Genomic DNA, 16,860 nt, shown 5'->3' with positions numbered 1-16,860 from the left:
GGAGCCCTGCAGCCCCCGCTACGAACCTCCAAACATCGGGGTGTGTCCAGTCCTGTGCCGTCACCTGGGGAATCCTCGGGGCGGTGCGGGCGGCTGGCTTGCAGCCCCGCGTGCCGGGCCTTCCCGGGACCCCCGCCCCGCCCCGCTCCGGCCTCCACCCTCCCCTCGGCCTCTCCCCGAAGCCTTCCCACCCCCGCTGTGAGAACACAGTTGCAGTAACCTGTCCGTGCGCTGCCCCCTGGGGCATGTGGAGAGGATTCTGGGGGTGTGACCTGGGGGGGGATCATCCGGTCGTCCCACCGCCGGCCAGTGCCTTGCTCACAGACTCGGCGTCTCTGCAAGTTGTTGGAAACGCAGGTCTCGTGGGCATCACGTGTACCGGTCTAAATAAATCGCCATTTCATATTCTCGGCCTAAACGTTGTCTGGAGGCAGAGGGATGAGCAGACGGTGGAGCCCCAGTCGCTCCGGGCGGCGTGGACTGCGGGTCTGGCTGGGGGGCGCCACGTGGACGCCACGTCCACGTCGCTGTGTCCGCGGAGCCTGGGGCGTGGTGAGAGGCCCTGTGAAGGGCAGGCCGCGGCGCCCTGTGAGGTCAGAGGTCAGGTGGGCTGGGCGGGGGCTACACCCTCCCCTCGCCTTCTCACTCCCCCTCCCACCCAGAAAGGAGCCCCTGGAAGTGCGTCCACCGGGGGCCCCGCCTGTCCCGCAGGCGTCCACGGGGCGTCCACGGGTCCGGAGCCTCAGCGGGTGGCCCGGGCTGAGTCTGCTGTGCCTGCCCGTCCCCCTCGAGCCCACCGCGCGGGGCCCCCGGCCTGGCCGAGCCCACCCCTCCCCCGTGCTGTGGGCGTCACACCGTCCCACCCGCTGCCTGCGGTGCCGGTGGGCGCTGGGAAGCAAGAGAAGCGCCTCCACCCCCGGCCCTGATCCCTGACACTCGCCCCCCTTGGGGAGTCCTTCTGGGACACGGGCGTGCAGGGGTGAGGTGGGCCTTCCGCTCGTGTGCTCGTCCCCGGAAGAGGGACACGTGCCACCGGCCAGAAGTTCGCACTCAGTCTCCGGAAAATGAACGTGGCTTAGGAGTGGACAGGACACCAGAGGCCACCTGTTCCCTCCCTGGACGTTTGTCCCCCGTCTGCACGAAGACCACGCCCTTCTGCACAGTGAACGCCCTGTGCACCTCCACAGCCACCGTGAGGAGGACAGGCTGGTGGCCGTGCCCCGATGGGCCGCCTGAGGTCATGGCCGCGTGGCGCAGGCCCGGCCCCAGGTCCCACGCGCGGGTGCCGCTCGCATAACCTTCTTGAGATGACGGTGCAGTGCAGAGGAGAGACGGGGCCAGGAAGGACCCTCAGGTGGCGGGCGTGTGCCGAGGTGACCGGCCAGCGTCCCACTGGGACTGGACAGGGTGTCTGCCATCGGGGGAAAGCGGGTGAGGGTGCGGGGCCTGGGCTCGGCCACTGCTCACGGCGACGTGTGAGGCTGCAAGCGTGTCTCAATCAGTTGATGAGAAGGGCACCGATTGTCATAAAACAACCCAACGTGCCCCGGTGCCGGGGGCCTGCAGGTCCCCGGCAGGGAGCAGGAGGCCCCTGCGGGCATGTTCTCGAGGTGGTGGCGCACCGGCCGGGCAGGAGCCAGGGGGCGGGGGGGTGGGGGTGGGGGGTGGGCAGAGGCCGCGGGGTCAGGGAGCAACCGCCCGAGTTAGAGCAGGAGCCCGGCCCGAGTCACCAATTAACTGGCTCCACTGGCTTTCCTTTAAATAACGCGGACGTTCATGGGGTGTGAGCGGGACCGTGAGGGAGCGAGTGGCAGGCATGGCGTGCGCCCTGGGCCCAGACCCACGCGGGGCCGGCGGCGGGCACGAGAGGCCCAGCTGGGACAACAGGCTGCAGTACCTCCTGAGTTGCATCGGCTTTGCCGTGGGCCTGGGCAACATCTGGAGGTTCCCGTACCTGTGCCAGACGTACGGGGGAGGTGAGCCGTGGGCTGGGCCTCTGGGCCCGTCCCCGGGGGGCATCCCGGCCCTCGAGATCCAGTCCGAGGGCGTCTCAGCCTTACGGGACTCAGGGGTGCTTTCTGCACACCGCCCTCCCCCGAGTTCCCCTGAGGTTTGCAGGTACGCGCTGGCTGGGCCGCCTACCGCCCGGCCTTTGCACGGCCAGACTGCCCTCATCTCTTCCCAAGTCCGGGGTGATGTCAGGCAACCGCCCTGTCACCCAGGGCCCTCGGGAGCTGACACGGAACGTCGCCCGGGCCAGGCTGGTCCTTTTCTGGGGTCCGACCTTGGGCCCTGTCTGGTTTCGGTGCCAGGTCAACTTGCCCTCAAGCCTCCTTCTGCACCTATAAGACCCGAGGGCCCCCAACAGTCCCACGGGGCAATCTTCCCGGGCCCCCCAGGCGTCCAGTTGGCAATGTGGGGAGTGTCTCCTGCAGGGGAGATTCGTCGGCCCCCCCAGAAGAAATGGAAATCTGCACGGGTGACCCCACGCCGCCCTTTCCCGACGGGGAGTCGTCCTTCCCGTTTTCAAGGGCATACAGTGGCCCCCCTGGCAGCGGTAGGCAGACAGTGGTCAGGCCATGGTGGGGGAATGTGGGTGGGGGTCTCCGGCAGCCGCGTGGCTGGGCCACCGTCTGGCATGGCTTCCCTGTTTATGAGGATACTGCTTCTGGAAGGTTTATTAGTTTTGTTCTGATTACCAGAAGCTGGAAGAGACCCGTGTCCTGGAACCTCTGGCCCACAGGTGTTGGAGCTTCCATGGGGGCGGGGGCGGGGGCGGGGGCGGGGGCGGGCGGGCGCCTGAGAGTAGAGGCTCCTTGGCACGGATCACGCAAAGCCCGGGGCGGAAGACCGGCTCGCTCCCTAGGCCCCCGTGCAGCCCCGTGCGCCGTGTCGAGCCTACACAGACGGGAGCCCGTTGGCTCAGCGCTGCGACGTGCCGGGACCGTCCAGGGACGTACCTTCCGGAACCCTCATCGCCGCAGGCCATGCGCCGGGCTGCCTTCCCCGAGGGCTCAGGGTGTCTAAGTCCCCGGCACCTGGGCTCTAGGGGGTCCTGGTGTCTAAATGCTTCCTTTAGGCCCTATTTCCAGGTGTGAAAACTCTCGGTGAAATGTCAGGAAATACTCACGTTTCAAAACTCCTACTTTTCCTGAACAAGGAACTCTCACGTGTGAGAATGCCCTATTTTGTCTCACTTTGGCCACTACTGATTATTTCGATAAGAAGATGTAAGTGATAAGCAGATAACAGATCACAGTTTTATTTTGCGCGAACTCACGCTCCTGAGGGTGGGTACTTTCTCTCTCATTAATGATTATTCAGGTCTGTAAAGGGCAACATCATCACAGAATCGAGCAAAACCCTTGGGCACACCTCCACGTGATTCTCTCACACCCACCCGGCTTCTTGGTGAGCGGTCAGCGCTTCCCAGCGAAAGGGACGTGGAACCCGCTAGTGGCCTCTTCGCGCACCTGCCGGGGTCTCGGGCTTCAGCCCAGGAACGCTTCTAACCGCGTCTGTGGCAACACAAGCGGGTGGCTCATCTCGTAAGCGGTCCAGGATTTCCGCACTGCCGCGTTCCGGACTTCCGTTTCCGGAGGCTCCATCCAGGCGACAGAACCTTGCCCGGAAAGTCGCACGGAATTAATCGCTGCGGTTGACCGTCCCGTAGGGAGAGTCGCCACGCTCCTCTCTTGCACTGGCTTCTGTATTGGCTGTTGACCTCCCACGTGACCTTTACGGGCGGGTCGTCAACGCGCACGAGACTCTCAGGGCTTCGCAGGCGTCGGGTGGGGTCTGGACTGCGTGGGGAAGGATTTCCCGCTGGCAACACCGCGTCAACCCTCCGCACAGACAGCACATCACTCTCCTGTCTTCTCCTCTGTCCCCTGGCCGTTCTCTCCATCCTGATCTGCTGATTCTCAGCGGTGTGGGGCTCTGAACGCCCGCGCAGTCTTTTCCGCCACCTGCTAAGCACGTGGGACGGGTGCACGTCGCCTCCGGCACCCTCACGTGGTGATGGCACTGGTGATGCACGGGGCTCTCCCAGACGCCCCGCGTGGGCACGTGAAGTGTGGTCTCAGCGGCCCCGGAGACCGGCGGGGACCAGACAAGAAAAGTTCCCGCTTCTCTCGAGCTCGGACGGCGGACGCGTGAGGGTGTTTGCCACACCAACCGGTTCTCCGAGACTCGGCAGAATTTAACCCATTTCCGCCGCATCTCCCTGAACTGAGCACAGACCCCTCAGGTCGAGGGCTCGGCCCACGGCACGGCCCCCAGCTCAGGATCGGACCTCAAGTGGCGGGTCCCCTGCTGACCCACAGCTCTTACCTGACTTTGCTACAAACTCAGGGCTGCGCCCAGCCCCACGTCAGGTTCACAGAACTGAGGAGAGCAGTTCGCTACTGTTACCAGATTTTTATAAGGAACACGGCTCAGGAGCCGCCAGACGGAAGGCGTGCACGGGGCCAGGTGTGGGGGTGACAGAGCACCGGGCACAGCGCCCTCCCAGCACCGCCCGTGTTCACCGGCCTGGAAGCTCTCCAAATCGCGTGGCTCGGGGTCTCGTGGACATTCCGCTCGGAGGCACAGCCCACCGAATCGCCAGCCTGGAGGTCTGGCGGGGCTCGAGTCCCACTCCTCTAAGCACATGCTTGGGTCCTCCTGGGACCAGCAGCCATCCCCCGACAGGCGCGGTTTTCACCTAAGCCGCGGTCGGCACACTCTCTGGGTAGGGCTTACACGCCCCTCACGCACGGAGATGCCCCCTCCTAATCGCACGGTCTCCGTAATCACAGACCTGCTCTGTTTCTTCTCCCCCAAGCACGGCAGACTCAGCTGCACCAGCTTAGCTACGAAGACAGGCTCCCCTCCCCACCCCTCCCCGGCCCTGCCCCTCCTAGGTGCTCCCTGCCTGGCTGACCTCAGCCAGCACCTGAGGCCCCGCCCCTCCCCGCCCCCCCCCCCCCGCCCTGTCCCCACCCCCCCTCAGGTGCTCCCTGCCGGACTGACCTCAGCCAGCCCCTGAGGCCCTGTCCCCTCCCCGCCCCTCCCCGGGGTGGCCACTGAGGCCGAGTGTCCTCAGAATTGTACTTTCCTGACCCTCCACCTGTTCGCTGCTACATGGACGACCCCAGCAAGCACTGTTTTGCCCCAAACACGGGAGCCCTGTGCAGAAGCTTATGTGGGCTGAGGGCTCTGTAGCCATGTAGCCCCATCCGGGGCCCCAACTCCGTGTCAAAACGTCTGATGGTGACCCAAGAGAGGAGGGGGAGGCCGGCAGACGATGAGGGCAAGCCCGCGGCTCATGGGGGAGAGTCAGTCTCAGCAGAGCCAGGCAGACGCGGGGAGCACGGTCGCTGCCCTGCACCCATTTCGGCCAGTGTGGTTCCCTGGCGTTTCTGAGGCCCGTGCATGCAGGGGGGAGGAGTGGCTGTCAGTCCCGGAGCGTCTAAGGGCCAGGGTGTCCACAGACTGTGGTTACCTGGAAGAAAATGTGGCTCCCACCGTAGCGGGACCAGGACTCCCTCCCCCCGGCAGAATGAGAGCATCTCGGAGTCCAGCAGGATTCAGGGAACCGGCATCTCCCCACAGGAGCCGCCCCAGGGGACCACGTCGGACCCCTCGGGGCTGTGGGCTCCAGGAGAGGCCAGGAGCCTCACTCCTCAACCCCGTGGCTTTTCCGCTCCTTCTATGGCTGGCTCACCGCGTGGAAAGGCGTAGCTCCCCCAGCCACCCCAGTGGGTGCTCTGCGGGGAGCCCGTGTGGGTCCCCTTGGAGGCCTCTGGAGCCCCCGCCCCACACCTCCCGGCGCCCGGACAGGGAGCAGAGGCCCCGCTCGGCCCAAGGCGTGGAGAGACAGGTCCCAGCCCGTACTCAGGCGGGACGTCACCGTGCTCCAGCACTCCCCCAAGAGCACGGAGCAGCCCCACGTCACAGGAGGGCCCGTAATGGGGGTTCGGGGCGTCCCCGTAAGGACAAGACTGCCCTTTGTGGCTGGAAACCCTCCGCCACAGCGTCACATGGTGGGACGTGTCGAGCAACTTCAAACGGTGGCAGAACCAGGGCCCAACGTGCGGGCCTGGGTCCCCTCTCAGGAGGCCGCGGACACCTCTCCCCGAGTCCGAGGCCCCACCGGGCAGACACTGACCCTCCGGCGACCACTGTGTCTTCGCAGGGGCCTTCCTCATCCCCTACCTCGTTGCCCTGGTCCTCGAGGGAATCCCACTCTTCCACATCGAGCTGGCCATCGGCCAGCACCTGCGGACAGGCAGCGTCGGGGTGTGGAAGGCCGTGTCGCCCTACCTGGGCGGAGTGGGTAGGCTGCCCCCACCCCTGCCCCCCCGCCCGTAGAGGTTGGGAGGGCGGGAGACCTCGGGTCCCGCGGGAGCCCCGTGTCAGCTCGTCACGCCAGGCCACGCTTGGTGGCTTCACACCCGCCCCAAAGATGCCCTGACGTGATGGGGACGTGATGGGGACGTGACGGGGCAGGACACGCACGCAGGACGTGACGGGGCAGGACACGTGGCGCCCCTGTGAAGCTGGCTCCAGTCACGGTCTGAGGACGCCCATCCCAGGAGGCCGTTTTGTTCCCCCAAAGCCCAAGCGGGGACCCGGGTGCGGGGCGCCGTGTGGGGTGAGCCCAGAGAGCGTGAGGAGGAGGCAGGCAGCAGGCTGTCCCCGGTCCCGTGGGTGTGTGTCCCACAGGCACCGAGCCCACACATCCTGGGAGCTCCCGAGTGTCCGGGGAGGCCCCGGGCAGAGGAGAGGCCCGGGCCTGGGGTGCCTGTGAGGTGGGCGCTGCGTGGGGGGGGGGCGAGCGGCACCCCTGGGTCTGTGACACGACACCCCCCGCAACGTGGCTACGGTGCCTCCTGAAGGCCTCCCCGGGAGGCCAGCGGAGACGGAGACGGTAGCGCAGCTGAGGACGGTGCCACGTGGCCACGAAAACGGCGTGTGGCCCCCGAGTGCGTGTGGCCAGAGGCAGGCCAGCGGCCGGGCGGGCAGCGGGAGGCCTTGGGGACGGCAGGGAGCAGGAGCGGGGTGGCCGGGACCCCGGCGAGGCGCCGACTGTCGCCCGTCCGCAGGGCTGGGCTGCCTCACCGTGTCCTTTCTGGTCAGCATGTACTACAACACCGTCCTGACGTGGGTGCTGTGGTATTTCCTCAACTCCTTCCAGAACCCGCTCCCCTGGGGCTCGTGCCCGCTGGACCTCAACCGCACAGGTAGTGCTGAGGGCTGGGAGGTTCAGTGCCCTGGCTCCCAGGGGCCCCGCACGGGCTCCCCGAAGCATCACATTTGAAATCCCGTTCTCACCCCGCTAACTCCAACCCCTGATGGACCTGGGGCCCCCAGGGACCCCTGTACTCACAGCACAGCTTCGTGCTTGCCCGGCGACGGGAGGGTGAGTGGCTGTCACCTCGGCTCTTGCTGACTTAAGTCCAGACCTGGGCCAAGCGCTCCGTCAGGGGACACTGTCAAAGCTGTCTTCCAGTTGGCTTGCCCAGCTGTGCTAACCCCCCCTTCCCTTCCTGCCTCTGCTGATACTAACTTGAGTTCGGCACGTTCTGAACAAGGCCAGCCTGGGCGGGGGGCAAGTCTGGGCCCTGAAGCTCCCCGGGTCAGCCCTCTAGGCCTCAGCTGGACACCCTGGGCAGCAGAGGGCACGGGTCTCACCTGCTGTGCCTGGCGCTCAGCCAGCAGCCCCAGGACAATTATCTACGAACTGCACCCCCGGGCGGAGGCCTGCAGAGCCCGGATCCAGGCCCGAGCCCCGTGGCCAGCCCTTGACGGGCCCTCCCGGGTTCCAGGGTTCGAGGCAGAGTGCCAGGCCAGCAGCCCCGTGGGCTACTTCTGGTACCGGCGGACGCTGAACATCACGGCCGACATCAGCGACAGCGGCTCCATCCAGTGGCGGCTGCTGGCCTGCTTGGCCGCGTCCTGGGGCGTCGTGTACCTGTGTGTCATCAGAGGCATCGAATCCACGGGGAAGGTGAGCCCCTGGGGCGGACCCCACTGCCCAGCTCCCTTCGGCTCAGTGTTTGCTGGGAGGCTGTGCTGGGAGGGTGCAGATGTGAGGACCCTGCGCCACTCCGTGAACGTGGCAGGTGTTTCCCTTTCTCCTTTTAACCTGTTCGGGTCTCTACGTGTCGGGTGTGTTTCTTGTCGACACACCCGGTTCGGGTCTCGCTTTTTTTCCTGGGCTGGCAGTCCCTGCCCTTGTTGGCTGTTCAGACCATCTGCGTTTGGTGCGACTCTGAATCTGGGCTCAGCCCGCCATCCTGTGTCCGGCGGGTCCCCTCCGTTCTCCGTCCCCGCTTCTCCCAGTCCCCGGGTACTTCTGGTGACGCCCGTCCACGTCCTGTGCCAGCTTCTCAGCGGCGACCGTCCAGTCTCAGGGATGGATTCGGGGCGCGGCCATCAGTCCCTCTGGGAGCGATGCTGCCCGCCGAGTGAGGCAGGGGCCTTCGCTCCCGCTGCACTGCCCCCTCCGCTTTCCCCCGACTGGTGCACATTTCACAAACACTGCTGTGAGCAGCGGGTGCGTGGCTGGCACGTTTGTGTTCAACAGCGTACCGTCTCGTAGCGAGAGTTACGTGGTTCCTGAGCAGAGAGGACCCAGGGGGCCCCGGGCCCACGAGCCCACCTCGGGCGTGCACCCTCTCTTCTCCGGGGGCGCGGACAGGCCCGGGGCTTCACACATCCCCCCTCACAACGCCAGCGACGCGGCTCCCGGCACACAGCTGTGCCCCCTCACACAGATCCCGGCGTGTGCACGTGCCTGCACACTTACTGTCAGGTGTGAGCATTATAGCTGCTCTCACGTGAGCATCTTCATGACTTAGAGGGCCAGAATGACTGAATTAGACCAAAGCAACCGTGAGGCCCAACAAGCCAGCCAGAAACTCCAAATGACCCTGCAGCAGATGCCCTAGAGAGGCACCCGGGCGACTCCCCAGTCAGTCTGTGCTCGGGGACCTGGGGGCGGTGGGGAGGGAAGACCGTCCGTCGTCTGCGGATTCCTTCTGTGTGGACCCCTGACCACACCTGACGGGGCCCTGGTCCTAGGCTGGGGAAAGGGGTGCGGGTGGGTGTGTGGTCCCTGCGAAGTGGCCACTTGTGGGCACCGGGGGCGGGGGGGAGGAGGGAGGCCCACCTGCCCCGTGGGGACCGTGCCCACCCACAGACACAGGGCGTATGTGAACCCACGTGTGACCGTCCCCGTGAGCCCCCAACCCTCAGAGACTGACTGGGGCCCACACCCCCAGGCCCGGGCTGCTGGCCACCTCCCCCCAGCCCGAATCCCGGATGAGAGACGGGAGCCTGGCCACGTCACGTCTGCCTCTTAAAGGTTTTGTACCGAACAGATACCATTGCAAAGTCTAACGATTTTTTTCTCTTAAGGCAATTTATTTCACAGCCCTGTTCCCTTACCTGGTCCTGACAATCTTCCTTATCAGAGGACTCAGCCTGCCCGGGGCAGTCAAAGGGTTAACGTACCTGTTCACGCCAGATGTAAGTTGGTCTGAACTGAAGTCTGGGCTCCTGGAAACACCTGAGTCAGACCCAGAGCCCAGCCCAGCTCACTCCATCCCCTGGCCATGTCATGGCCGTGAGCCACAGGCCAGGGCACCCGGGGCCGTGTGGGGGTGAGGGCGGGGGGGATGCTATGGGGTCTCAGGGAGGAGGGTAGGGTCAGAGTGCAGGGAGCAGACGGAGGGCTTGGTTCGTGACACGTGGACTTTGGTGCCTGAGGGATGTTGCGGGTGGGGTTCAGAGGAGAAGCCGGCCGGGGCCCCGGACGTCCCACCCCTAGTGCCCGGACCCCCCACCTCCAAGGGCTTCTCCCGCTGCGTGCACCCCGCCAGGTGAAGGGCCGCAGCCCGCACCCTCCTAGACCACCCCACGCCCTGCGGGCCCCCGGCGTCCCCTGGGAGTTTCCGGGGGCCGCACAGGGCGTGGGCTCGGCCTGCCCGTCCCGTCCCCCGCAGCAGAAACCCCAGGGAGCGCGTGCACGTGGAGCTGCCGGGGCCCTTCGGTCGCTCAGAGCCCCCACGTCTTCGAGGAGCAGAGGAAGCACGCCCGCGTCTCGTCTCTGGGACCTCAGCCCTGAGAGGCCTGTCGGCCGCGTTCTCAGAGCCCGTGTGCCCCACGCAGATGGGAGCCGTGGGTTTATTTAACATGTCCCGTTTGGGACATCCGGGGCTGTGGGCTCCCCGGTCAGTGTGGCCTGTCTGCTGCACGACGGGGTCCCCCTGTCTTTCCAGGTGCGGATTCTCCAGAGCCCCCGCGTGTGGCTGGATGCAGCCACACAGATATTCTTTTCCCTGTCCCTGGCCTTCGGAGGACACATCGCTTTTGCGAGTTACAACCCGCACAGGTAGGGGCCGGACTCAGGGCGGGTCCCGGGCCTCCTGTCCCCAAGCTCCTGGGAGCAGCACAGAGCGCCTGCGTCGGGACACCCAGCGCAGGGGGAGGGTGAACTGCTGTGAACCTGTGATAAGAAGGGACTCGTGGGGAATCTACCAGTTACTCAGCCATCCCCTGGGGGCTGGGGTTAGGGCCCCTACGGCAGCTTCTGGCGTGTCCCGGAGGAAGAGTGCCGGATAACCAATCCCAGGAACAAGGCCGTAACGGAGGCTGACGCCAACGGGACCATGTGTGTGTGCCATGCACAAGGCCAGAAAAGCAGAAACCCAGTGTGTGTCAGCCTCCCTGGTCACTGCTCACTCTCCCCTCGTGGGGGAGACCCGAGCCGCTCGGTCACTAACGCACCATCCGCCGCGTCGTAAACCAGGCCACCTCCACACGAACATGGTTCTACGCGGTGGCCAGAACCTCTCCCCTCAGAGGCGCAGGGGTGGGGATGCGGGTGCTGGGCCTGGGTGCTTCGCACGACTGCCCCTGACAAGTGACCGCCCCAGCCTGCTCCAAGGGGCTCGGGTGCTCTCTCATACGGAGACCATCTCAGCAAGGCTGCTCCATGGTGCCTGTGTCATTCCTCAGCGACCTGTGCCCAGGCCTTGGGGCAGGGTGGGGGCTGAGGGCTTTAGCCAGTCCACAGCCCTGAGTTGGGGTGGGTGCGTGGCAGGGAGGCTTTTGGGGAGGGGCTTAGCAGGGAGGGGGGCAGCGGGGAGGTGTGGTCAGGGAGGGGTCAGTGGGGAAGGGGTCAGCAGGGAGGGGTCAGTGGGAGGGGTCAGCAGGGAAGGATCAGTGGGGAGAGGCTCAGTGGGGAGGTGTGGTCAGGGAGGGGTCAGTGAGGAAGGGTCAATGGGAGGGGGTCAGCAGGGAGGTGTGGTCAGGGAGGGGTCAGCAGGGAGGTGGGCAGGGAGGGGGTCAGTGGGGAGGGGTCTGAGCCAGTCCGGAGACCGTCGGGAACAGCGCCGGCGCTCAGGGCCGCCGGCATACCAGCTCTGTGTGCAGGGTGGGGCGTGGGGGGGTGTGTGCGTAGTGGCCCGGAGCACAGCGGCACAATGTGCGTGTGTCCGCCAGGAACAACTGTGAGAAGGACGCAGTGATCATCTCCCTGGTCAACAGCCTGACCTCCCTCTACGCGTCCATTGCTATGTTTTCCGTTCTGGGATTCAAGGCGGCCAACGACCATGGGCGTTGCCTGGACAGGTGAGCACGGTGCCCGTGGTGGCTCTGAGGGTGAGGTGTCCGCGGAGCACAGGGCCCCACACGACCACCCTTATATCCCTAGGGAGTGAGGTGGAGAGTCCCCAGAAGCCCGCATCCACCCGCAGCCTGGAACGTGACCTGATGCGGACGTGGGGTCTTTGGCAGATGTGGGTCAAGATGAGGTCATGCTGAGTGAGGACCTGACCCAGTGAGCGGGCTCCTCATGAGAGGCAGGCAGGGGCATGCGTGTGTGCACACACGCGTGAACACGCACACGCAGGAGGCCATGTGATGAGAGAGACAGGGTTGGAGGGACGCGGCCACAAGCCCAGGGACACCTGGGGCACCAGGGGCTGGAAGAAGCGGGAAGGACCCTCCCCTGGAGCCTCAGGACGTAGCGCAGCCCTGCCCACACCCTACCTGGGACTTCCGGCCTCAGAGCTGGGGGAGGATGAATGTTGCTTCGAGGCCGTCTGTGGTCATTTGCCACAACAGCCCAGGACATGGAGGTGGTCGGGATGGCCTCACATTTGGAGCTACTGCATCGATGGCCCAGCTGTGCCAAGACAGCTGATTCTAGCTTGCAGACGGCGGTGGCTCACCCGCCAGAACCCAGAGGGGAGCAGAGGCACACCCTGTACCAGCTACCAAGCGCCCACAGCGCCCAGAGTGGCCCCACGACCAGGCCCCTGTCCACAGCGCCACCTGTTCTGACCACGCTAGGGCCACACTGAGGGCAGAGGGGGAGACAGAGCAGCTGCGCCACGGGCAGCCTGAGCTTGGGCACAGTGGGGTGCGTGCACCCTGCGGAATGTTCCAGAGGCTGCGGCGCCCACACAGTGAACAGCGTGACCCCCAGTGGGGGCCGGGGGGGGGTCAGTACTTCCAGCTGTTTCCACGGAGCACTGTGAACGAGTGTCGGTCCGTGGACACTGCCCAGGGTGGCGGCAGTGACTCCGGCAGAGCTGACGAGGCTCCCCTGTGCGCCCCGGCTCGGCCGCCTGGCATGTGGGACACCAGACAGCACTCGAGCGCCGCACTCGGGGGACATTTTAAATAGCAAATCACCGGCAAAGAGCACAAAAGCGCGATCACGACGGCGCTGAGCAGACTGTGAAGGTGTTCGCGGAAGGCAGGGCGTCGGTGCAACTCTGGGCCCGGCCACTGCCAACCCCAGAAGCAGCACCGGTCCTAACGTCAGGGTCACGGACGCACACAGCAAGCGGGCAGATCGAAACGCCCGGGGACGCCCACCGGCCTGTGCGTGAGCCGCCAGCCTTGAAGACCAGGAGCGACTGACGGAAGCAGCAGGCGGCCGGAAAGCAGGGGCCCCGGTTCTTCCTGAAACACTTCCAGGGCGCCGCCCCGGGGCCCAGGTCGAGGAGGCCAGGGTGCTGCCACCACCCCACTGTGGCCCTCGGGGAGCGTCCCCGCAGGCCCGGTCCCTCAGCACCCCCCTGCGAGGGCTGCTGTCCTCCCGGGTGCTTCCGGGGTGCAGGGCGCCCAGCCCATCGAGCGCCGGCCTCTGTCTCTGCAGAAACATCCTCCGGCTCATCAACGCGTTCGAGCTCCCGGACCAGAGCGTCAACAGGGACGACTATGCTGCCGTCCTCTCGCACCTGAACGCCACCCAGCCCGACACGGTGGCCCGGCTCTGCCTGGAGACCTGCCGCCTGGAAGACTTTCTGGACAAGGTACCTGAGGGGCCGCAAACCTTCTCCACAGGCCTGGCCCAGACCGGCCTGCGGGCTGTGGATAAAGGACACTGGGCCGACCCCGTGCCTCGGCCAGGCTTGGCTTCCAGAGCGCCTGTGGCCTCAGATGCAGTGTGTCTGGCGGGGGCAGCAGGCTGGGGTGGGCCATCAGAAGGTGGGTTCTCAGGGCAGCTAACGGGCACCTGAGCCCAACGTCCCGGGGCCCGCGGTCACCCGCTGGCTGCGAGGTATTGAAGGGGAAGAGGTTCTGTCCCCTCAGGGGCACAGCTGTGGCTGGTCCTGCAGCCAGAAAGGGAGGGGCCGCTGCTTTCCCCTTGGGGGGGGGGGGTTGTCGGTCACCACGATGTGTCACCTGGGGCTTGCTGGCACACGTGCATTGCAGAGTGCCTCCGGCACGGGGCTGGCCTTCATCATCTTCACGGAAGCCATCCTCCACATGCCGGGGGCCCCCGGCTGGGCCGTGCTCTTCTTTGGGATGCTGTTCACCTTGGGCCTGTCGTCCATGTTCGGGAACATGGAGAGCATCATTACGCCACTCCTGGATATGGGGGTCACGCACAGATTCATCCCCAAGGAGGTCCTGACTGGTGAGTGGACGGGCCCATCCCCCGTCCTCCCACCCGCCGTCCCGATACCCTTCGTCCACGAAGGCTCTGGGGTTGTGGCCCTGTCCCGGGGGAAGGCTGGGTCTGGCTCGTCACCCCTCGGGGCCGGTCTCGGTGGCTCTCTCCCTGACCCAACAGCCCACGAGGGCCAGCACAGGAGAGCAGGGGGTCGGGCAGGCGCAGACCGGCCCCCCCCTCCCCCCGACCGGCCCCAGCACTGCTCACCGACACCAAGCTGCCATCCCGTGCCCTCCTGTCTCTGGCCACGGTGCAGGGCGGCGGCGGGAGGAGCGGACGAGGAGAGGGGGCGCACGGGCCGGGGCGGGGGCCGCGGAGGCCGGGTGCCGCTCAGACCAGGGGGCCCCGTTCCCCCAGGGCTGGCCTGCCTGGTCTGCTTCCTCTCGGCGATCTGCTTCACGCTGCAGTCGGGAAACTACTGGCTGGAGATTTTCGACAACTATGCTGCGCCTCTGAACCTCATGGTCTTTGCGTTCTTTGAAGTGGTCGGGGTGGCTTACGTTTATGGCGTGCAGCGGTGAGTGAGCCGCCCCTCGGGGCCCCGCCCTCTGCTCCCCGCGCCCCTGAGGGTACGGCGTCCGGGCATCCAGCAGCCGGTCTCCCGGGCAGCACAGGACGGGGCGGGACCGCCTGAGCCTCTCCCCAAAACAAACGGGGCGGCTCCCAGAGCTCCCAAGGAGCGCCCTGGGGGCTCTGCTCCCCCTGGCTGTGCGACCTTCAACCTTCTGCGGGGGGGGGAGGGGGCGGTGGTGATGGCAAGATGGCTGGTCTCCAACCAGGCAGGGCAGGTTGCTAAGGTCGCCCCCATCCCAGAGGCCTCTGAGAACGCCCCTCTCGGTCCCGCCCATCCTGCCCGCATCGGCCCACTGCACACCTGCTCTCACACCTGTCACACCTGTCCCCACATCCGTGCCCATCTGTCCCACTTGGACTCACACTTGTACTCACACCTGTCAGTCTCACCTGTCACACACCTGCTGCCCCAACCATAGCCCTGCTCAGATGGTCCCAGCAGTTGTGACCTCTGTCCTTGTTCCTCAAGGGGTCCCGGGAGGCCCTGCATGCCAGGGCCTTCATCGCTACTCTGTGGGTACAGGGGCCAGAGGTCTCGTCCCAAGGAGGGACGCTGGCCACCTAGAGAGGCAGGAGCGGGGCTGGCCCACAACGTGGGGAGACATGGTGAGCCCTGGGTACAACCAGCCGTGGGGTCTCAGGACGGCTGGGGCCCGTCGGGGCTCCACTGCCCACACTGTCTCTCGGCAGCTGGAGCCTCCCTCAGGGGGAGGTCCACGGGGCCTGCCCGGGGCAACTTACTAGGGCCCGGGCCGGCCTCCTCCTTGGGGTTGGCAGAGGCTGGGAGGCCCCAGGAGGCCCGCCTGTCCAGCCCTCTCCCCCGACTGGTCGATCTGATTGCTTGGACCTTTTCCACGCAGGCCTGGGGGGCGGGGGGGTGAGTCCCCGTCAGGACCCGAGAGTGCTGCCCCAGCTGGCGGCGGCTCAGAAAGTTCAGCGCGGAGGTGGGGGACGGCCCCGTGGGCCACATCTCAGTAGCCCTGTGAGTGAGCCCGAGCCCGGTGTCCCTGTGGCAGGTTCAGCGATGACGTAGAGAGCATGACGGGGAGGCGGCCCGGCCTCTACTGGCAGGTGACCTGGAAGGTTGTCAGCCCGCTGCTACTGCTCACCATCTTTGTGGCCTACGTTGTCACCCTGGCCTGGACGCCGCTCAGCTACAAGGCCTGGGACACCCAATACGTACGTCCTCTGGGGGGCCTGGCCTGGCCCTTCCCCGGTGCTGCCCTACGCGACCCTGTGGGCCGCCTTTGCCGAGACCCTAGGCCGCCGGAACTCCAGCGTCCCACGGGGCGTCAGAGCTGACTCTGGCAGGGGCCGTGGGCCCCGGTCAGTGGTGGGGGGACCAGAGCAACCCTCAGATCCTGGAGCGGCTCACGCAGGGACATGGCCTTGAGCCACCCGTCGCACACACCTTGGGGCTGGCCCACGGATGCCCACTCCTGGTCCGAGTTGAAGGAAGGTGTGCAGGATGCGTGTCACTGAGCTGCCACCAAGCCGCGTGAGGACAGGAGCATAGGTCACTCCCTGGGGCCAGCCCTTGTCCCCTGGGCTGCACTCGGTGCTGTGACGCCCTGACCGGCCACCACCTCTGGCCCCTCAAAACTTCGTCTGTGCTGCAGCGTCCTCTCCCCAGTGTGACATTGCCAGACACTGCAGAAGGAGCAGTGGCACATTTGTCAAGAATTTTCACGAATTTTGCCCTATCAGATTCACACGCTAGTGCCTCACGTTGGCCTCAAAAGAGGTGCCTAAAGTCAGGTGGGCGGTGTTGCCCTGCCTTACAGAGAAGGGAGCGGGGGGCGGGGGGGCACAGGGTCCGCCCGCGTCCAGCAGGTCAGGCTGGAGCAGCCGCTCAGGCCGGTGGGAGGCTCTCTGCAGGGCACAGTGTCCCGAACCCCAGACCCCCAATCCCCACGAGGCTTCAGGGCCCCGTACCGCGCCCCCTCCCCGGAGAAGGGGCAGGGTGAGGCCGCCCCCCACCGCTCAGCCCCCGTGGCCGCGTGTCCCTCTAGGTGCGGTTCCCGTCGCGGCAGGAGAAGTCCTACCCGGGCTGGGTGCAGGCCGCCTGTGTCCTCCTGTGCTTCCTGCCTATACTGTGGGTCCCGGCCGTGGCACTGGCCCAGCTGCTCGCTGCACACAGACGGAAGAAGGACACCGGGCGGGACAGGTGCCCGAAGCTGTAGGGCGGAGGGGCCTGCTGAGGGCTGGGCAGGGGGTGGCGGGGAGGGCCAGCCCGTGTGCCACGTGCTCACATTACACCTGCCCCCATCCTGAGGCCTGTGGTTGCTGCTTCCCAACACCGTCGCGCTCCCCAGACCCTGCTCCGG

The 16,860-nt window shown here is 66.3% G+C and overlaps 1 protein-coding gene across 1 annotated transcript; it reads left to right on the top strand.

Annotated features, from left to right (window-relative positions):
• The first annotated feature begins 1,816 nt into the window (after window positions 1-1,816).
• Window positions 1,817-16,716, top strand: SLC6A18 (solute carrier family 6 member 18). The gene is made up of 12 exons (XM_047848473.1): window positions 1,817-1,976; window positions 6,179-6,319; window positions 7,089-7,226; window positions 7,698-7,993; window positions 9,406-9,516; window positions 10,269-10,381; window positions 11,494-11,622; window positions 13,160-13,316; window positions 13,720-13,924; window positions 14,318-14,477; window positions 15,550-15,712; window positions 16,546-16,716. The coding sequence occupies exons 1-12, from the start codon at window positions 1,817-1,819 to the stop codon at window positions 16,714-16,716; spliced, it is 1,944 nt and encodes a 647-aa protein (XP_047704429.1).
• Window positions 16,717-16,860: the final 144 nt, after the last annotated feature.

This window comes from Prionailurus viverrinus, unplaced genomic scaffold, assembly GCF_022837055.1.
Source record: "Prionailurus viverrinus isolate Anna unplaced genomic scaffold, UM_Priviv_1.0 scaffold_63, whole genome shotgun sequence".
Classification (NCBI taxonomy): domain Eukaryota; kingdom Metazoa; phylum Chordata; class Mammalia; order Carnivora; family Felidae; genus Prionailurus; species Prionailurus viverrinus.
The sequence above is the reverse complement of the archived record's forward strand: the minus strand, read 5'-3'. Positions and strand labels throughout refer to the sequence as shown.